The sequence below is a fragment of the Apteryx mantelli genome, chromosome 2 (assembly GCF_036417845.1).
Source record: "Apteryx mantelli isolate bAptMan1 chromosome 2, bAptMan1.hap1, whole genome shotgun sequence".
Lineage (NCBI taxonomy): Eukaryota > Metazoa > Chordata > Aves > Apterygiformes > Apterygidae > Apteryx > Apteryx mantelli.
In genome coordinates this window covers 158,479,372-158,502,090 of record NC_089979.1, presented here as the reverse complement: position 1 = coordinate 158,502,090, position 22,719 = coordinate 158,479,372, and the positions used below count along the sequence as shown (strand labels likewise).

At 39.4% G+C, this 22,719-nt stretch overlaps 1 protein-coding gene across 1 annotated transcript in view; it reads right to left on the bottom strand.

Moving 5' to 3' along the window:
* The window catches only part of DIP2C (disco interacting protein 2 homolog C), a 331,587-nt gene that overhangs the window by 145,154 nt on the left and 163,714 nt on the right, over window positions 1-22,719 (bottom strand). The window contains exons 2-3 of the mRNA XM_067291920.1: window positions 5,887-5,958; window positions 3,138-3,305 (exon numbers count right to left, since the gene is read on the bottom strand). Of these exons, the coding sequence (XP_067148021.1) occupies window positions 3,138-3,305; window positions 5,887-5,958 (240 nt within the window). The remainder of the gene's footprint in view (window positions 1-3,137; window positions 3,306-5,886; window positions 5,959-22,719) is intronic.

The following is a 22,719-nucleotide window of genomic DNA, read 5'->3' as shown; positions in this document are numbered from 1 at the left end:
GGGATCATTCTCAGGTGCTTTCAGAACTTCCATTTTTAATCAGATGCCTCTGTAAGGCATCCAACCAATTCAAACGAAAAACACTTTTTAAAAACAAGACTTACTAAACACTTATCTGTGTGCCAGTTTCTCATCTGTAAAAACCCACCATGATGTTTTCAAAAACACATCCATGAGTTGTGCAATGCATATGCCTTTCAGTGAGATCCATGTTCTTAACTTATATGTATGCTTTGAAATACCCTGTCATGGTTATCCCTTGCTAAGACCTTTGAGAATTAGGCAGGCAGATGTTTTAGGAGTACTAGTTATTAATAGAGTGAATTATGTGAGTTTTATTTCAATTCCAGAATCAAGCTTTGTTTAAACATTTCCTTGCATTCTTTGCAATCCAAATAATGTTGTATTAGTCTGTGGAAGAGAAAATGAAATTATAAGTGACAAGTTTATTTTTCCAGCCCAAAGGGCTAGTAGCAGTAAGATTCAAAAGCAAATGTATGCACACATACTCATAGATAAATGTGCCAGTGTATGCACACTTTTATAGATATATACAAATATATATGTTTTATGTTAATAATAGAGGATACAGAAATTGGTTCCTGTAATTCTAGAGCAAATTACTTCTTCATAAGGTAAGGGGATCTTCTGTGGCAATCTATTATCTTCTCTGCTCTACATAGCTCAAAATTTCCTCCCTTCCCTAGTGCTGTTGCGGCTCGAGCCATGGGAGATGCAGCCTTCTGTCTTGAGGCCTGTGAAAGGAGCAGCAGGTGCCTTTTAAACACTACATCTCACAGGTTTATTAGCCATAATAAATAAAGCACTGGTGACTGGTCTACATGGTTACTCTACAAATAGAGCTACACTGGTGGTACCAGTGATGGGAAATTACAGAAAATAATCTAGCGTAGACACAGCACTTGATTAAGAGAGAATGAAACACCCATGTCTAAACTGTTAGAAGCAAAGCTTAATTGATAACAACATTGTCTCTCTGTTCTGTGAATGAATAATCAAATTTCCTGGCAAAACGCTGGAAGCAAATTGGGCAAAAACGCAGCTTATGAGGGATACAGGTAATTTAGTTATTTTTCTTCCAGGGAGGGTTCCTCTTAATAGCACGCATCCAGCTGTTCACGTTATCTTACCCAGAACTGACTGATTGATCTAATCAAGATAATCTTCAGAAAATTATTCTGAAATAAATGCCGGTTTAAGTGGTTATAACTATTGGCTGTCAGGACCCCTCCTCTACAGAGGCAGTAAGAGAAAGGTCACAGTACAAGACAGACTGGGATGCATATGCAGACATAAAGGTCCAGATTATACTATTATTTTTAGATGTCTGACATCTGAACTTGTTAAGAAAGGAAAAATTACTTTGTGCACGGAACATCTCCACCTACAAACTGACATCCTGGTGAAAGCGTGTTGAGGAAACAAAGCTGTAATTCTGTCTCCCTAAGTTAAAGCAGGTGGGAATTTAATGGAAAAGACAAAGGGGGCTCCCCTATCCCTTCTCCCATTAACACTGCCAAATGCAGCATATCTGTTCCCGATTTCTGGATGTTGGGCAGCCTGGCTGGAAGATTACAAATGTCCATTGTGTCTGTGCCATCTGCGCAGCATCTGGACGTGTCAGCCCTAGTGTGCAGGCATTGCAGAGTCAACTTGCAGATGTGCAGTGGATCCAGCAAGTCCCCCATGTGTCAGATTCATACACATTTGCTGCATAGCATATGTGACAATATGGCTCTCTCTGGGATTTTCCTGTCAAAAATAGCGAGCCTAAGAGTGAACTCCCACAGCACATGAAAGAGCATCAGCCACATGGCTGCACAGTTCCCCTTTTTGCATTAGGGTTATATCCATTCAAGAAAAGTAACAGCTACCCTTTTTCTAAAATGATAGCATCCCAAGAAACTCAACAAAGACCTCTGGAATATATCAATGTATGTATGTGTTTATACATATGCATATACTCAATCCTTCCACCACCTACATTTAGCACTTAAATGGTTTTATATCATTAATTCTGCTAGTCCTGAAATTGCCATTTAAATTTAATCATTCTTATTTTACAAAAAAATATAACTGGGGCAGAAAAAGTTATTCACATCAGACAGAGGGAACCTTAGAGCAGCCCCACATTAAGAAGAGAATGACAAACAACATAGAATCTGATATGGATTCTCCCTACATTTAATACCAAATCTGTTTGAAAATGAGATGGGATGGGTGTGTCGAGGAGGATCACATTTTTACAGGTATATCTTGTACTGACAGAACTGCAAATCTTATCTTCCATCTAGCCATCTCTTACACCGTGTCTGGACTGCCTGGTGGCAGGGTACACAAGCACACAGGGAAGGGGGTGACATCCTCTGTGCACCCACACGGCTGGCAAAAGAAAACCTGTTGTCTAGGGGGCCTATAAATCCTTGTTACAAACCCAGGGAGTAGGAACAGGCTATCTGCCTGCCATCAGCCACAGGACACCCCCAGAGGCAGCACAGATACCTACTGAAGGGCTCAGCTGCATAGACATGGCTAGGTTCATGCCCACTTGTCCACATCGCAGACAAGTATCACTGCAGAAAGTCCTTCCACCAGTCTGCTCCTACTAGCCTAACACCCATTCCTAAAAGTGGCTCTTCCAAATGGTTTGGACAAGAGCTGAGTTCAGGCAGAGATCTCTACTTGAAATAGTGCAGAAGTAGGGGTGCTTAGATTTTTACAGCTTCCGCATGATTCTGGTGGACTCAATGCCGAGACCTGCCCAGGGCTCTGTAAGAAGTCAGTGCCAAAAAGGGAGCTAGAAACACATGCCTTCCTGTGTCTTGCCAGCTTATTTTATTGTGTGAAACCGTAGTATTGATGCAATGGAAGCTAGAGACACGTTAACATGTTCACATCTTATACTAAGAAGGATTATTCCTCCTTCCCTTCCATCACTTCACTCTTAGGCAAACAGAGGTTGATAATGGCCTTCTAGATGATGTCCTTCGGTTCTCCTACATTTTCACTGGCAGTTCCTAGACTATTTCATTGATGTAGGCATCTACTAGAGGCTTTCAGATGAGGCACAGTTACAGACAGATAAGGACTGGAAAAGATACATTCATTGTGCTCACCAAAACGAAAATAAAAGAGTGGCCGGTTTCCTGCTGTGCTGGCTGCTCGCTCTCTAGCGGCCGCTTCCCGGATGTCACAGACACCAATGTTGGCAGTGCGGAGCATTCTTCTTGCAGCTCCTTCACTGTGTTGCAGTCTACACCGTACCGCGGCAGCTCCATTCGCTGCTGTAACAAGTTGAAAAAAACTAATTAATTCACGTTTAGTTTTTTTACATTTGTTACAGCAACGAATGGAGCGGCTGCCCCCATGCAGTACAGCACACACGCACACGCACGCACAGACACTACAGGACACTCACGGAGCCAATGAGGGCCGACGGTCCACTCTGCCAACACTGGCGTTAGTAATGTTAGCAAAGGTGCAGTGAGAGGACTGGATGTGGGAACAGAGGGGAACTGCCCTGGGATTTACTTTCAGTTTGGTGAACGCAGCTACAGAGTGCAAATCCAGCCCAATGCCTTCAACCCCAGCAAAGGAGCCATGTCTGTTTCCATACCATTTTAAAAGTATTTCTAAAACATTGCTTCCCTTTTAATAGCAAGATCTAATACCAAAGCTTATAAATTCTTGCAGTTCCCCATCAAAACAGATTACAACAAACAAATGAATGACTAATTTGGTAATTTTGCAATTGTTCAGAGATATTAACAGAGGCTTACAAAAGGCAGCATCTGTTTTGTTATCCTACTTCCTCTTGGTAAGGACTCATCTCCCCCTTCCTAGTGAGCAGGGACCTCAAGCCATTCAGGTGAGTAAAGACTTAGAAGCAGAATATCAAAATGCAGTGTTTTAAATTTTGTCCAAAAGGTAACAGAACAAAACAAACAAAAACTACAAAGACAGCAAAGACCCAAGCACAAATAATACCAGTTTCTGGTGGAAAATACTTTAATACAATGGAAGTAATGTCTTCCACTATAATCAAATAATTCATTTAGCCATCAGCTAAAGGATCAAGACTGATGTATGTATAAGAGAACAGCAGACAATACGTCACTATTCTTTCCCTCTCCTTTCTATCAAAATCTTCCTTCACTCATCCATGTCTCACATCCTCAGTGCAGGATTTTATGGGAACTGGTGGAGCAAAAAACATCCACTGAATTTCTTCCTGACTTTGAACAGCACTAAATTAGCTACTTCCTCAGTCACAACCTCTTCAAATTATTGAATGGACCCCCCTATAGACTTACAGAGACCATAGACTGACTTACAGAGACCTCTCTGCTCCTCCTTACACTGGAAAACTTCAATATCACAACAGAGACTTTGAAGGATAAACCTCAGCGGGTTCTCTGCCTTCCCTGTTTTATCTTTATATGCATGATAAATCCCCTGCAGCTTCAGCCAACAACACAGTTTGACCAGAAGACTACGAGCTCTCTGCAGAAAGAGCCATGTTTTCTTGTGTGAAGAAAAAAAGATACAACTAACTGTAAATGAAGTACTGCTATCAATCACACCGCTGCGCTGAGGATTACTGTGAGGTAGCAGTCTCTCTGTAACTCAGTAAACCGAGGGAAGTCTCATGAGAACATCCTGTGAAGACTACTGCTGTACGAGCTCTGATAGCCTAGCCAGAATGAAGAATACCGAGACATTTAATAATTGCACCTGGGGGATTATAGTTCTGTTGACTGGGTTTGCTTCATTTCCTAATGGCTCCCAGCGGTTAGGAAGTGTCACTGTTGCCCTCAAATCAGGCTATGTCACTTCAGAAAAATGAGGTGTCCATAACGCTGATCCTTTTTGTGGAGCTCTCAGCAGTGGAGCAGACCAAGGGAAATCCAAAGCCCCCAAAATAACATTCTGCTATGGAGCTAGCTAGTGTACTGCTACACAGGAGCAGTTTAAACAGAAAACCGTCAGCTGCACCATAAAGGCAGAATTTTACAAAAGAAAAAGGGAACTATGCTCCCAGGCCTGCAATAAAAACAGGCCTCAGGGGACAGCCAAGCCTGGGTGGAGCCCCAGCAAGAGCTTGGGAAGCACACACAAAACGGAGGCCTCCAGAGATACACACAACTGCGCATTCAGCCTCAGGATTTGGAGTCTCTTCAGAGCTCTTTTCTTGTCTCTGATATCTACCTCTCATAAATATATATATATGAAATAATTTCAATAAAGCATTAAATTATTTGATATTAAATTTAGCCTGAAGATTTTTGTACATCTTTGGGCAAGTGAAGCAGCACCTGCGTCCCATCCCTAAACACAGAGACCCGCCCTCTCTAAAGGATCAGTGCTTCACTTATTAGGGGCATATAACAAGCTGAACTCTGGGGATGTTGCTGTTCTCTCTAGCGTCTAGTCTTCAAAAGGGAGATTTGCGCAGGAAACCTGAAATGGAGGAAGGCACAAAGCCTATCAGGTTCTCTTCCACTCTCGTGTACATCTCTCTTTAGAAAGCTGTACTTGGCTTAGGTCTTAATGAGTTACAACATTATGTTTTCCTCTCTATTTCTGCATTACTTACAATAAACAAAGGCTCTCTGAGGAGCCCAGGCTGATTTTATTTCTGAGACATGACTGGCAAACCCACAGCAACATATGTAAAAAATGTACACACACATCAAAGCGGACATATATATATATAAATATACATAAAATGGATGGAATAAGCTTTTTCTGCATAGCAATAGCTTTGTTACTGCCACATATATTTCTTCAGAGATGCAGATTTTTACTGTGGCAACTATCAGTATGCTTGACATCTTCATATACTGCAAGCACAGATACACGTACCAGGAGGTTGTGGCAGGTAGGCCCCAATTAATTTTGATCTCTTCTTTTCATATCCCTTCTGTGTGATGTCACCTGCCAAGAAAAGAAAAGGAAAATCAATAAGATGTGAATAAAGACAGTCTAGCTGCTTAATGGCAGCACCATCAGCTTAGCCACCACTGCACTGTTTGTCTGTCTTAACAATTATAATGAACAAATGAAAGCACAGTATGATCATTCCACCCAGAAAAAACCCTCATTTACGCTAGAACCAGTCTGAAAAGTAAATACCCAGCCTTGATTTATTCCAGCACTGGAGTCCAGCAGCACAGAGTTTTAAAACCATTTTGATATGCTGTCACACAAGCTTTCACAAGCTACAATGACCTTCATTAGGTTAATAAACAATGGATTATATAGAATGCGTGGGCTTGTGGTGGCTGGCAAAACACATTACTGATTAGCATTTTCTGTCATTAATGGGATTTTTCTAATCAAGCATGTAAGGCACAGAAGAGCTGAAACTGCTGCTATATCATTTCTGTAATATAAATGCTTTAGATGAATTTCTAAGCAGTACTGAGGGAAAGGAAAAAAAACAAATCAAAGCAAATCCACCACAGCTCCACTTGAAACTACTGTCATAAAGACTCTTTGACTTTCCAAAAAAATCTCTTAAAAATTTTGGAGACAAATTTTTGAATTTCTTAAATTCAATTAATATGACCCTTCACTATGTTTGTAATTTCCTCAGATAACTATTTTTTAATATAAGCATTAAAAAAATATTTTCTGAAAAGGTTTTCTAAAAGAAAGTGATAATTGGATATGTAGGACAAAATAAGCATTTTCAGTCTTACCAGAGTTAGAGAGAGGCCTGACCATTGAAGTTTGGATGCAGACCTGGCTCTGGAGCCCTTGATCTCTAGTTAGTGGTTAAAATACTCATTCAAATACAATTCAAATATTCAAATTTTTTCCAAATGTGTGTGCATGTGTACACACCTATATGTATGAATTAAATCCAATGCAAGCTATGCCAGATACTAAAAAAAATGAGAAACACCCTATTGCCTGCCCCTTCAGTAATCAGCCTTGCTCTTGCGAGACTCATCATACAGTTAAAGAGGCTGCAGCACTGGCCTTGTAGGGTCACAAGAGGTTGACTGCCTATGAGGGGAGAAAGCACAAAAATAAGTAGAGCTTTGGCGGTAACGTGCAGGTCTGTGCGGCAGGGCAGGTTTCCTCATGCTTTCCAGTCCAATGTTCCACCTTGACATAAAGAGACCATTTGCTAAGAGGACTGCACACATTTAAAACCCAGCCACTCCGGTAAATGGATGCTAAATTAGCACCACATGTATAGAGAGAGCTGTCTGGGGGTTGGTCTGAAATCCATAACTACATCAAAACCCCTTCAAATGGTAACGGTTGCTTTTCGATGAAGGATACTTTCTTGGGGACAGTTCCAACAAGCAATAGGGAGGCAAAACTCTCCAAGCCTTTCTGCCCATGTCCTGAGCCAACCTCCTGCCCCCGACTAAAAAATATCACTTAAAATAACACCTATGCTCTTTGCCGCCATATCTCAAACTGCTTTACAAAGGAAGCCAGCTAAAATATCTGTGCTTTTAAACGAGGAGAGTGAGAGAGAAGCACTTCAAATGATAACTGTCCCATATTTACTCAAAGAAGAAGTGGCAGACTTGGCAGGAGGACCTAAGTTTTTAAAGTTCAAACCCACTGACTCTGGAAGCACATTTCTTCCCTTTATGAATACTGCTGGCATATGTTCAAACTAGGGAAAAACAGCTCCCTCTCCATTGTAATCATCAGCTTCTCACAAATCAAAGACAGTAACTATAGATATTACTTCATGAAAAGATTTTAATGTAAAATGTGTTTATTTCTGAAAATTATAAAATGATATTCTGAGACAATTCACTATGAAAATATTTCAACTTCCAGGCGCTAACAACCAAATCATTTAAAACCATCGCTAATCTCTCAAAAATCACATGCACCATTGCCCCGGCAACCAAATCTAAAAAACATGTGGAAGCAAAATATAAAATCACTAAACTATTCATTGCAGGGTCAGTACTGCAATTCTGAGGTGGAAAGAAGTCAACTGCATCATATAGTCTGCAGACATACACAGAAGCACTTTATTTATCAGGATTAAACTTCATATTGTTTCAGGTAGACTGACTTCAGAATATAAACAGTAACTGGTTAACCATTAAAATATTATAATATATATGTAAAACTACTGCATTTCCAAGCTGTTGAGAATTCCTAGTGTAAGCTCCTGCTATATACTAAATGCAACTCACCAAAAGTTAACTGAGCTGAAACTGTGCTCGTGTCATAAATTATTACTCACCCAGTTTTCTAAACACAGTATTAAGACCTTTAGTCTACATCCTATGTTCCTTTGCAAACGTATGTGATAATTTTAAAATAAAACATCCCTGTTAGATAGGTTCATGTAGGTCCTGTTCTTCCATGGTATCATACTTGGCTTGGTTCTTTGAGAACATTGACTGGATTACACGGACTCTACTTCCTTGCCTTGAGAATACGAGGTTTATACTATCTTTCCCTTTTTAATTAGCCCTTTTTCTCTTAAAAAGCCAGTGGCCCCTCAGGACTCTGCTGCATGCATGCCAAGCCCACCTCCAAGGAGACAAGGGAAAGGATTGCATCCTCCATGTCTGCTTGTTGCTCTGATAAGCAGGCACTATACGGATTTTCTTTATTTACTACATGCAACTCTTCAGAGCCCCTGCAGACTTGGGCTTTCTCACCGCACCAGCACCCTCTACCCTCCTTCTCGCAATGCCATTGCCTGCATTTTCTCAGCATGTCCTGGTCATGGAGCAGGACGGGCAGGGGACAGGGCTGGGAGCAGGTGGCAGGAGCAAGGCCAGGCCATGGATGGAGCAGTGGCAAAACGACTCCAGCTTTCAGGACACTCAGGAGCAGAAGCAGCATGTGGCTGCAGGGAGCTTTGGGGCTGAGTCTGCCAGGGACAAGCCGCCAGCAGGTAACGGTGGCTAGCTGCAAGGTGGCACCTTGGATTAGCAGCTCCCAAGCACAAGCCCAGGAAGAGGCTGCTGGGGCAGGTGGCACCCGCACGGCTCTGGCACCCTGCAACTCCATCCCCATCTGGAGCTGTGATTTGTGCCCCTACGGCAGCAGCTTTCCGAGTTGCAGATGTAACGCTGTCCTACCCTGGCACTCACAGATAACACATACTCGGTAACTATATTTAGTAAAGCTCTGTTGCACTGCAAGTTCATTCGACTGTGCTCACCGCAACTGTTACTGTCTGCATTACACCCTCTGCTTTCTCTGCAAATTTGCAATGGTATTTTCTTCTTCCTTCATCAGCGTTACATTTCTGGCGCATTACAGAGATCCCTGGGAAAAGCAGGGGGCGGCGAGCCAAGGCACTGCAAGGACAGTACACAAACTCACCCCGGGCAAGGCAGCGACTTTGGGAATAGAGAGCTATTTTGGATACTCCACGTTGTAAATGGCATTTCGAGGAGTTAGAATAAATGCAAGTAGATGCTGAAGTCGTTCCCATTCTCCTACCCCCTTTCCTGGCCTCTCAGCAAGTCAGCCACACCGTGGAATCACATCTCAAAAAATAAAAGGCACATTGTGGCTAATCAGGAAAAAAGGACTTTTTAGCATTTTGCTGTTTTTTTTTTTAATTAAGCATGAAACACTTCCACATGGGAAACCTGTACAGATTACCACCCTTCTTTAAAGCATTTAAACTCTAAATGCTGTAGCCCTGACAGTGGTTAGAAACATTGGTGCCATAGACAAATAGGCTCCTAGGCTGCTTTTATGAAAGTGGACTGCTTAAGGTAAGGTAGATATATCTGTACAGTTTCCTCTTCAGCTGAAATATTTATTGGCTGATTTATTATCACTAGCAGAACACAAACACGTGGTAACAGTCTTGATGGATTGTTACCATGATGCATGAACTACCTTTATTCACACAAAAGATAATGGTATTATACAGAAAAACAAGATGAACTTCACCAACTCTTCTTTTTGCTATGTAAAGATTCAAACAAAATCTCCTATCTGCTCATATTATTACGTGCTGAAGCTGAAAGAAGCAAACATTTACACATTAGTTTATCACTGATAAAAGTTCATGCTTATTATAATATATCTGATATTTGCAGTGTCCCATAACTTCATGCTAATGTTACCTCTGCTGAATGGACCAACCTATCCCTCCCCCATCACTCCTATGCGCTCACACAAAGAAAGACCAACATTTTCTAAGTTGGAAACCTAGAATGCAGACCTGCAAGCCTGTAGGTTGGCATGGAGACAGGGGACTTCTGGAGGTGCTCAGGGCCACCATTTCAGTTGACCTAAATGAGGTTTGTCAGGAATTCTCTGTCCGACACCAAAATACAGATCACAGGACAAATGTGGGGCCCTTACACTTTGAACAATTTGTCTCTGCTTTCAAGTTTTTGAAGTCAGACGATAACCTTTCACTGCCACCATCAAAAGCAGACCCCAGCTCAAAGCGTGATTGAGAATATCCTACTGTAACATGCAAATACCATATGCATGTGTTTCAGTGGGCTCATTAAAGTGCAATACTGTATAAATCTAAGTAGACTTTCAACAGTTGTGCTTTAGTTTTCTGTTTTAATGTTCTCTCTTCACTCAAAACGAAGCCAATTAATAGCAAGAATAGCAAAGGAAGTGTTACTAGCACAGGGACAGTTTTATATAAAAAAAAATACGTTTCTAAGAATTCAAAAAACATCAAATATTTTACAAAAACAAAGAAAAAAACCCAAACTCCAGGCAGAATTTCTGGGTGAAGATGCCAGTACTTATTACGGTTCTCAGTCTTTTTGGACACAGCACAGGTGAAAAGCAAATGATAAAAACAGGAACTACAATCACCTTGTTTAGCATGGTGAAAACTCAATTTAATATTCACTGATCTCAAAGCCTGACAGATGCTGCTGTTTTTCACTACACAGGCATGTTTTGAAATGAAATTTCAGAGACTTTTGAATCGGTTTAAGGTTCTTATGAAAAATCTGCCGCAGGAAACAATGCAATCAATAACTCCTCTCAAGTGCGCGAGGACTAAACCAGAGCTTGCCGGTGAGCGCCTTTCCCTTCTCCGCGATTTTCTGCCCTCTGAAGATTCAATTTTCTATAAGACTTGTTTATTGCTGATGACTCAAGCTCAGTGTCAGCATGTTGGCAAGAGGGATTTGAATGAAACAAAGCTCCTCATAACGAGCACTGTGACTCATTTGCTTCTCCCACTCATGATGCAGACAGTCTCCCCGTCTGGTTGCCCAAAAATACGCAGAGACAAAGGATTTCAGCTTGGATGGTGCGAGTACAGAGATATAAAAACTACACTCGGAAAAAATATCAGGTCTATTTCATGTAATAAGTACATTCACATTAAAATACGTAAGTCAGGAGCTGCTTGCTTTTCCAGCATCTTTTTTAGAAGATATCTAACCCCCTTAGCAGCTTAGAAAACTAATCAGAACAATGAGAGGAAGCAAATGCTGAACTACTGCACTGTTCAGGAAAATTAATGGCATTCGCATACTTTCATTACAAACACTACCCTAAATTACAGGACTGCTCAAATGCCTTTAAGGGGCATATGCTGTAGCTTAAAGGTTTCAATGATAATTTTACCCACATATAGCTGAATCATTTTTTCCCCCCAAGGATACATTTTGTCCCTGTATCTTGCAAGCAAAGCAGAAAATGGCTGAATTTCAATGACAGATAAGGAAGACTGTTCCATGTATACTTTATAGCTTATGTTTTCTAAAGTAGTTTCTAATTCAGGAAAAAATATCTAAACAGATTTTGCTATTAACAGATAAAATAAACAATATTAGCACTGATAAAATAACATATTTTTAGAATTTCAGAATTATTCCTCTTCCAAATAAATACATTTACGCCTGTTTTTTTCATATACAAATAAAATATCTGCTTTACAATGTATTCAATATTTGTTTTAAGTTGAATTCTACCTTTTTAAACAAACAGGTCAGTAGTCAATCATTTTATACCTTGAATCCCGAAAGACCCCTCCATCAGTTTCCCCACTTACTTTCTGGGCTCAAAGTCTTCAGCGCATTTTTCCAACCCAAAATATGCCTGGACTTCAAATGAAAAAAAAAGAAACAAAAAAATTCCCCCCAAAACCCCAAACACCTAATTGAAGCCAACGAAAACAATCCTTTGGATTTCTTGCCTCAAACTTTCTAATATTCTGACGATGCTACTAGACGGGGAACTTGCCCGAGGCATGGCGGCACGCCAGCGCTACGGAGGGGTTGCTGCAGATTTGGGCTCTTTGAAGCCGGAGAACTGTGTGGTCTTCGGGCTGCTCAGAGCTCCCCAAGAATGGAATATTTGTGAAGCACTACTTTTATGGCCTGGATTATTGTAAAGTAAACAGAGCCCAGCTTAACAGTGAAGGTTTCCATTCTCAGAGTCAGAGTTTATTTCATTATTTAAAGCTTTAACGAACACTTTATATAATGAAGGCAATCCTTGCCATTTTTGGAATTTTATGGCTGTTAGGACCCTTCATAATGTTGTTTTCCTTCCTTTATTGCTTTATAAGGCTTATAGGGCACCCTTGAAGTGTATATCCTTTTTGCAGCTGCTGGAAGCTCATCTTTCATCTCTCCACTAGCTCTCCTGCTGCCTATGAGGCATTGGCAGTTCCAGTTATTCTTCCTGTCTCTAACACAAACTGTGCCGAGTCAGATCTTCCTGGAGATAACAATAAAATACAATTCTGAAAAATATGCCTAAGGAAACATTCCTCATAAATGTTATCTAACAGACAGGCTTTATATTTCAAGTTATAAATGTTCCCTAAAGCAAGATAATTACAACAGTAATTCCACTTATCATTATTTAGAATTTACAGTTCAGAGCAAACCTGAGCTGTGTTAGGTACTGTACAAATTTGTCTCCTGATTTTTCACAGCCCTGAAAATGTCTAAAAAAAAAACAGGAGGAGGAAGAGTCCTGAAAGAGGAACACATAATAGCTGCATGGAACACAATAGGAACTCCATTATCTGAACCACTTTATAAGCATATTTACTCCTCTGCTCATAAAAGCATACCCAGGCTTTCCAAATGGAAAAATTTGCCATATCTAAGTAAAACGTTAAAATTTATTACTGTGGAGTTTTCTTATTTTGCTACGTCTCTAGGAGGCCGCCTATGAAACTAATCCTCCTGCAAGTGACCTTGTATTTTTAACTATTTGTTTATTTTTCCCTACTGTGACTATTACTAAGTTTGACCAAACAAGTCCAAATGGGCTGATCTTGGAAGAGACTGCAAATCTTCTAAAAAGCAAAAGGCTTCTAAACTTGACAACCATAATTTTGCTTCCAGTATTTTGATGCAACAAAGCATGATTGCAGAGCCCTCCTCAAATTTCAATTCAGAATAGAAATCTGGAGCTCCTATTTTTATATGCTGGAAAAAAAAGTAAAAGAAGGGATTGTATTGATGGATTTCAACTTTCTCCTCCTTGATCTCGGTTCACTATTTAACTTTTGTACTTGGGATTGGTTATGCTAGCGCGTAACAGAAATGCTTCAGCACTTTTCCAGATCATTTTATTTTATCCTAATGTGGGTTCAAGGCATTACCTTGATGAAAAAATACATATATATATATATACGTATGTATGTATGTATGTATGTATGTATGTAAACAGCAGCTGTATTATAGTATTACAAGAGTGTTAAAATGACCAAATCTCTTCCTGCAGTTTTTCTAAATAAAAAAACCTCTTCTGGGCATAAAGAACCCTTCAAGCAAATGCAAATTTCCACATACCTTGACAGCTGGATGCAAATGCAGAAATGCACAGATCTCTTAACTACCACTGGGGGAACTGAAGTACCAATACTCCTTTTCAAACAATTAGAAGACCACTAATGGTTGTGGAAGAATGTTGAAGAGTTGCAAGCAGTGGTGAACAGGGACCTGAATTATCATAATGACTATGCTGAGTGACCATAATGTCATTAAAAATGCATCACTTGGGAGATCATCAAACTCAATATTCTGATCTATCATTTTAGAACACCATGTTTTGTTACATGACACATATGATTTTGAAGAATGAAAAAGAAAGTCATCATTTATGAAGGGAACAGGAATCTCACCCACGACAATATTCACATTTTTCTGTTGAAATGGTAGTGCTTGCTTTCCTTAAGTCCACTTAATAAGTTACTTTCTACTACTTCTTTCACTGAAACCTCAGTCACAAACTCCATCGCCACTGTTTAATAATCATAAACATTTATTGCTTACCTATCAGCTGGTTTTATATTTCCAACAGTTGAGACACAACCTTCCATAAATCTGTAAGTTCTCTCAACAAGCAACTCTTCCAATAACCTAATCCGCTCACCTTTTTACCTTAATTCCAACCACCTTATATGAATAATATAATTTAGTTCCATATGAAAATCACCCTTTAGCTGGATTCCTTTTTTTATTCCAATGTGTTATATACTCTTTACCTTTTTTATAATTTCTCCACTGATCTCCATCTTTTCAACTTCAAATAATTATTCTCCATTTAGCACTGTATCACATGCTTTCCTGGAGTCCAGATAGACAAACATTTGTCTAAAAAAGTTAGCTATCTTAACAAAGAGATCAAGTCAGTCTCGTACAACCTACCTTATCAAAGATAACTCAGGTTGTATTTTATCCAGTTTTTCATTACCTCCCCGTCTTTCACTAAATTTCTTTCAAAATGCACCTACAGCCTCCCATTCTATTAAGATTAGACAGATGGCTCAGATCACCTTTATCTACCATTCCTAAACATCATTACTACTCATTATTCTTAAATCGCATAATGCCACTTATTATTTGAGAGAGAATTACAAACCCTTACCATTGGACTTCAATTTCCCCCTCAGCATTTTCACTTTCAGTATACAAGCACTGACACTAGCCAGTTGCCTAACTCAGTAAATTAAGCTGAGTTTTTCTTCCATCACGGATACTTTTCATTTTCATACTTATTAGTGCAAATACCTTACTTTTGCATTGTGTTTAGCATCTTCTACACTATTCAATTGGCTTCTGGCATACCTAGATTATTTATAAACCTTACTTCAATCTTTATATGAGGATTATTTCTTTTTTTTCCCTTTGACCTTATAAAAATTTAAATGGGTAAAACTCATATTTGATCCTTTATAGTATCAGAAGATCTTAAAATTCAGCTTGATTTTTAGATATTTTTCACTTCAGTGCTATGTTTTCTTCTCTCTAAAACAAAAGTTTATTAAGCTGAGTCTAACATTTCTCCATTTTTGTGTGCTTTGTGCTTATTGCTAGGATCCTTCTGAGCTTGTAATTTGTTCAGATAGGTCTCTAAAAATTGCCTGAATATCCTTCCCATTTACAGAAATTTCAAGCCACTTTCAAATGCCGGATCTGAATTTCTCTAAATATGATCTTTTGAAACTGCAAACCCCAGCCATAAATCTACTTCATTTGTCCTAACATTATATTTAAATAATCAGGTAACGCAAGATTTTTTTTTATAAGCATAAGGTCTTCATGACTTGCCAGTTTAAAAATAGCATTATGTTCTGTTGGTTCAATAGGTAATGATGAAATCTGTTCGTGATGATATCCAGAAATACCTTGTGCTACCATAATTAACAACCGTTGTTCTCCAAATGGTTTCTAGGAAGTTAAAGGCATCCACAGCTGCACAGTTCCTGGAAGTATCTATCTTCCTACAAACCTGAGATAGTTAATTATTCACTGCAATTAATTTGCAATTCAAGGTAACCACAGTTCAGATTTTGACCCAAATGTGGCCCACAAAACTAAGGGAGATGCATTCAGATAGAATTGTAATAGCATAGATCTATTTCCAATTATAAATATCAGAATATGCAACTCCTGGTAGTGCAGAGTAACTGAAATTTGTCTCTGGTCTTGAGAAATCAAGAACTCTAGAGTGCATTTTACAGCCTACAAATGCAATTTGGGTTGATATTTTCACATACATTTTGTTGACAGCTTATTTGATCCAACAGCCAGATATGATAAAATGAACTTCTATTTAAAGGCATCTGCAATACTTGTACTGCAATATATGCTAATAAGGTACCCAGATCACTTCCTATTTTCTGTGTGAAAAACTACATTTGAAAACCATTGCTACTATAATTTCTGCATGAAATGAGCCCAAGTACTGGAATTTCACTTCTAAAGGAAGTAACCTAAGATGTACTCATGCCGTTCTCCCAGTAAGACCTCTAACAGAGAGATGAATTAAGCACACATCATCTGCTTACTCAACGTGATTCCGAGTGTGTTACTAAAAGAATAGAAAAGCCTAAAAGCAGCTCACTATTCTCCTGGTATGTGGGCAAAGCGTTTACAAAGTTCTGAAAATACGCATCTTTTGACTCAAGGACTGCTGTTACCAAAAGGCTGACTCAGATCCTACTAAGTCTGCAAAACAACTCCAAAGGAAGCAAAAAGTAGTCACACACCTTCAGTTACCTCAAGATGCGATCAGCGTGCCTGTTCCCGATGGCTTGCGCAAGGTCTGGCAACCGCGCTGTTGGCCTGCCCTAGCACCGCCACAGGCTCCCGCAGGTCTGGGCCATCCCTGCAGCCCTGGTGGGACAGTCGGGGCTGCGGCTCGCCCCGAGCAGCTCTTCTCCTAGGAGCCATGACCCTCCGCTCACGCAGGAATACGGCACGTGGAAATCTCCAAGTTTGTACCAGAGAAACACACTTTTCTACTAAGTTTGAAAATCAGATCTACAGCCTCTTATCCTTCATTCTAGGGACTATTTTTCTCACCTTGCAACTTATAACTGCTATTGATCAACTTGCAGAAATTTGCTGCCATAAGCCAGATGTGCAAACATTTTCTTTTCCTCATCAATTATGAGTTCATTATTTATTTTGTATGTTGTTAAGGGGGTTGTTCTGTGCTTTCTGTAACCTTTTTCATCTGATTTCAAAAATCAATAAAACATTTCAAAACCCAAAGAAATCACTACTTCTGCATCTTTGTTACACTCCTTCATGCAAATACAGTTCTTTTCAAGAAGAAGCCAGAATTAAATCATAGTTATACTTCAAATAAAAGCAAGCAAACTTTTACTGGGTGTGGATCACTTTCAGCTGTACTAGAAGCCAAAACTAGCATGGGGAACAGTCTTTATAAGAGGCAGACATTAGGCTATTAAACAGCAAATGTCATTTCACAAGTTGGTGAGGTTCAGCACTTGACTTTGGCTTTGGCAAATAATCGCAGAAAGGGCTGGTGGTGGGATGAAGTAGAAGTTCTGAGAAAGCCTCTGAATATATGTTTATAACAATATGTCAAAACAAATACTGCTCTACTCTGTTCTTCAATTGTCATGAGCTGACAGGTTGCTAATTATTATCACAAATGTTTCTTAATTCACTGGTTTTCAGGAATTCCCATTGTGGCTTACTTAATTTTGTGACTCAGTAAGTAAATCAGCAAACATGCTAGCCTGAGGACAAAAGGAACACCAATAATGTACCTCAAAAATGTGGCCGGTCCACTTATTTTCACAGCTACAATACAGCTACACTTCAGAAAGTGCCAATAAAGATCACTTAACATTCAGAGAAGCAACAAGGGACTTCATTTAATACTCTGTTATTAAGTCCTAGCTGAGAAATAAGAATAGCAAAGCCTGGGAATGTATCCATTTTTAAGAAATTAAGAACACAAGAATTAACGTAGGTTTTATAGCCTCTTGTAGATCTACACAGAGCACTGACTTTGCAGCATAATTCAAACAGCACATCCATGTAGGTTGTTTTGGACAGAAATACCCACGTGACTAACATGCACACATCAGATATCAGCTCCCAAACGTGCACACCGAAATTAAAGAGCTCCAGTCCTGCAGTTGCGCCTTCAAACATCTGCTTGGCAGCCAAATCCTGATCTTAGTGCCCAGTTGCCTTTGTCAGCTGAACCCTGGCAGAGGTGAATACGAAGCACCTTCTGAAGCCCTGTTTCTGCTAGCTGATCTACACAGGCAGATCTGTATGCCAAACAGATCTCCTCCGACCATAAGTCCACATCAGCAGAAGGATACACCCACCCAGACTAGCTGGTGGCCCGGGGAATGCTTAAGGAACAACTCGATAATCCTGAAATAATTGACACAAGTCAGGCTGTTATTTTCTTATGAATATGCCTTATACAGCCTTGATATCTTATTCTACTCATTCCTCTCCTCCCCTCTTTTTTCCAGTGGGCTGTAATTATAATCTTTCTCTGTTGCTGTAAGTCTGTGTCTGAATTACATTTTCAGTGTTTTTCATTCTTTTCTTCTTTGCAAATAATCAGCTAGTCAGCACTGTTTCAAGTCAAGAGTGGTTTCATATTTGTGGCCTTGCACTATTTGAGCACTGGTGGGCCATATTCAGAATTGATTATTCTACAGCAACTACATTGCAAAGGTCGTTAATCACCACTTTGCTATTTAGCGCTCACAAGGCTCATCATCTGTTTTAATTTACCCTTATTAATCATCTGCAATCTCAAATATTGCTCGTCTTACCATGCGCATGGATCAGCTGCTGTCCATTTAAGGCCTTCCATGGACGAGGCTCATGTCTGACCCCATAACTGCTCCTTTTACTGCACACAGTCTCAAATGTTTCACTGTCTGGCCCTCGTAGGAACATCTCACAGCTTTGATTTGATGTCACCACTACTGTATATTTTGCTTGCAAGATGGATAAAAGTATGATTTCTCATCATGATAGCACTGCAAAGTCTGTCTCCCCCTTTGAACTTCTCAGTTTTTACTACAATCTTCATCTTCGTAGTTCAAATATGGATAGAACAACTAAAATCAGATACTTTTATTCAATAACAAAAAGGTGATTCCCATACTATTTACATAATTAAAATAGTGAGAAACATCTGAAAACCTTTAAATATAAGATCAAAAGATATAACATCTTGGTGTATTCCAGAATACAAATAATGGTTCTTACTGCTTCTCTAATAATGTCATGCTTTGGCAATCTGAAGAGGTAGATACTAATTTTTACGACCCTTTGCAGGACTGGAAAAGAATGTAATAAACACAGGAGCTGTCACATTGGATCTCATCCCCTGTCTTTCACTTCTTTCAGCCCTGAAAGTGGTCGATAGTTAGAGGACAATGTAAGGTATGAAGCTTGAAGTGGAAAATGTAAATACACTATCCTCCCTTTCCTCCTAATGGCATTTGATCTGAAGCTATTAGAGACTCACCTAAGCCTGGAGCATGACATTACCAAAACTTTCCAGGATTAACTGCTGCAGGTCAGAGTATCTTTTGTTACCCAAATAGAACTGGAATCCTGTTTCGAATCTTGCTGAAGTCTTGGCCTCAGCACTTTCCTATGAAGAATTCCACCGTCTATTACACTCTGTGCGAACTTGCCAACTTTTAGGTTAATTAAATATCCCCTTGCCCTGTGTCATGGAAAGTTCATGACATACCAGCTCTGAAGCATTCATTATTTGACACACTTTTGTCAATTTCTTCTTATTTGGCTCCTTACAAGGCAATTAATTCCAGACTTTCAACATGCTTTAGATAGAGACTTTTTCCAGGCCATTCATCATTCTCATCCCTTTATCACAGCGCCAGGCTGGTTCTCAAGAGGTTTTGGGGAGGGACGGTCGGTCGGTGTCACGCACAGAAGTGCCCCGGGTGCCGGCGCACGGTCTCTGCCCTGCTCCCCGGCCAGAGCTGCTCCCTCGCTGCATTAGCCACGCTCACATTCACATCTCTCTGCCAAACTGACTGCTTCCATATAAAAAAAGCCTAAATACAAACCTTTATCCCAGAGTGAGTTTTTACAACAGATTATAAATTCCAAGAAGTAGAGATTAGTAACTCTTAGCTGAGAAAACTTGATGGATCTGATTTTATAGTGAGGCTAAGACGAAAGTGATCCAAGGCCAGAGGTTTAAAAGAAAAAAAAAAAGCACATGATTCATCCCGACACACAGATTGCACACAGAACATAATTTCTGAGTGCTTCATACAGCAGAATAAAGTACAAAACTTCTTTTAAATCTACAATATTTTCTATATTACTAAATTCTGTTTTATTTATATTTCTGCTTTACTAAAAGCTTTCCTCATGGTGTTTGTGATTTCAATACCATCATTATGTCATCATTAGGATTAATTTATTCCCCCCCCCCTTTTTTTTTTAACTTCTCCATACTACCCTCCTGCTTTCCTTGGCTCCCTAGCTCTGATTTTGTAGGGCTCTGATGTAAAAACACTTTCTCTTTAGGATGCCACTACTTCTTGATACTTGGTACTACCAAGTATTCTGCCACTCCAAAACACTCTGTGTTGAAGCAGAGTGGTTTGAACATCCATTTCAACCCAAACCTATCTTTTTTACAATGTAATTTGAGAAGTAAAAACAAAAGAAAGAATGGGAGATTGAAGAGTTTGTGAAAACAAAGACTTATTTTTGCTTCTTTAATGTCAGGAAGATTACTTTAGCTAATGAAAGAAAGAATTCCTTTTTTCCTTGTTTCTTGTAATGATTCTGTTCTGAATCTTTCAACAACAAAAATAACATTGCATGCATCACATTCTTCTTAACCCTCTCCCTACAATTCCTCTCCAAAAAGTGGATAATGTATAAATATTTCTAAACATATTAGTATTCTGTGATTTTAAAGTCTGATAAGCACATAGAGTTTCATTTGTTATATTCCTCTCAAATGCAATGCATGAGTCCCCTATGCATAATACAGAAGGTGAAACCAGAGAGAGCTACATATGAGTCTAAAATGCACCATGTCTTCTTTCTAGTGGCTATGAATTTATTCCTTATTTAAGAAGCTTGAAGAAACAAACTCAAAGCAATTTCATTTAAAACAGAAAAGCAATGAAGTCAAGCCTCTGTGCCGAACTACAAGCAAATGTTAGCTGGTTTCTTTAGACATGGTTATTCCCTTACAAGAGTTCTGCACATATACAGAATTACTGTGAAAAACTCAAAAATGCAAATGTTATATCAATGAGCAGCAATATGAAATTAGTACCATAAACTGGAAGAACAAAATCTTTTGTAATTCCTACAATGTCTATAATACTTCCTTTTTCAACTTGCCTTTGCACTGTTATTTAAGCATTTGTCTTATGTAAAGGTTTCTTGGACTTCTGTTGCACAAAGCTTTGCTATTATATAAAATCACTAACCCTCTGGACTTGTAAAACGCTGAAAGGCTTCCAAAGAATAGAAGATACCAAAGCTGCAGGTGGAGTCTGGTTTATTTGTATACTGCAGATGTGTTCAGGTAAGACTAGCTGATGCCCTGAAAAATTCCTACAAATTCAGGAGTGTATTTCTTCTGTTGTGAATGTTGTCTCTCACAGTATTGTTGTCTGAAGCAGCACACTGCACTATCAATATCACAACAGGAGAGTGCAACATTAAAAAATGCTGTTTTACTGCCAGATTATATTACAGACTAGAAGGAGTACTTCCACTAATAAGGCCATGACACAACCATATGCAATATCTGTGGTTCGGTAGCTATCTTTAATGGGCCACTACAGATGAGAATTTACTAAAGGAAGGAGCATGACAAACAGGGATACAAGTCTAAATTTAAAGAATACATTGACTAAAATGTTTTTATTAGGTTAAGTTCCTAATTTCCAAAAGACTTCTGGAAAACTATCAACTCCTAAGAGCAAACATTCAAATGTCTTTCTGTTAGATTATACTAAGTTCAACATTGAGACGCTGACTTCTTCTGACCAAGAAATCACCATGTTTTGGTGTTAATCTATTCTGTAATTTCAGTTGCACCGATAGTGCCATATAAGGTCACGTAGAACCTGGAAGAGTGTTTTTTTCTAATGCTGTCTGCAGCTTCTAAGTGCCCCTGTAATATAAATAATGCATAATAACAAATAACACATTTGTACCTCCACTATGAAAAAAACATTTGCACTGAGTTTTGTAAATCTGCCTGTGTATACATTTTTACTCTTTAACCTCTGCAAGCTGTATGCCAAACAGCCCCTTTAAAAATCACCAGTTTTTGCAAACTCAGGCACTGTATAATGGCTTATTTCACAAGTCACACATTGCATACATATGTATGAAGAGATTACAGAAAAAAACAGCTCAGCTTATTTGCCTTTTGGTCACCTAATCAAAAAGGTGAGTGGATTCATTTTTACCATATTGATGAAGTTACTGGAGAGAAATCACAGTTTTTTCCATGTGACAGATGAATGACCTTTGCCATGGACTCAACATGTAATTAAGGACAAGCCCACATTTCCTCGAGGTGCACAAAGGCCATGCTTCAGTTCTGCTCACAGGCGGAGGGAATCCTGGCTGTAGTGCGGCAAGTGCTCTCTCTTTCCACTCTCAAAGCACATAAAGAGGCTTACTTCATTTCTGTCTACTATAGGGCCTAGGAGATTGGGAAGACACAAGCCAGGGAAAGAGGTGAGATAGAGCAGACTCCTGCTAGGCATGATTGCTATGCTGGAGATACACCAACTTATCCTTCATTTCCCAAGGGATATTTCTGCCCTCATGCAACCAAAGAATTTAACACTATATGGAAGGACCACAAAGTGGGACACCTGCCTTAGTTAAAATACATTCAAAATAAGCAGGTATCCCTGAATTCCAACTCAGTAATTTTACTGACCACAGGTCTACCATAGGTCTGTCCCAAGCCTCA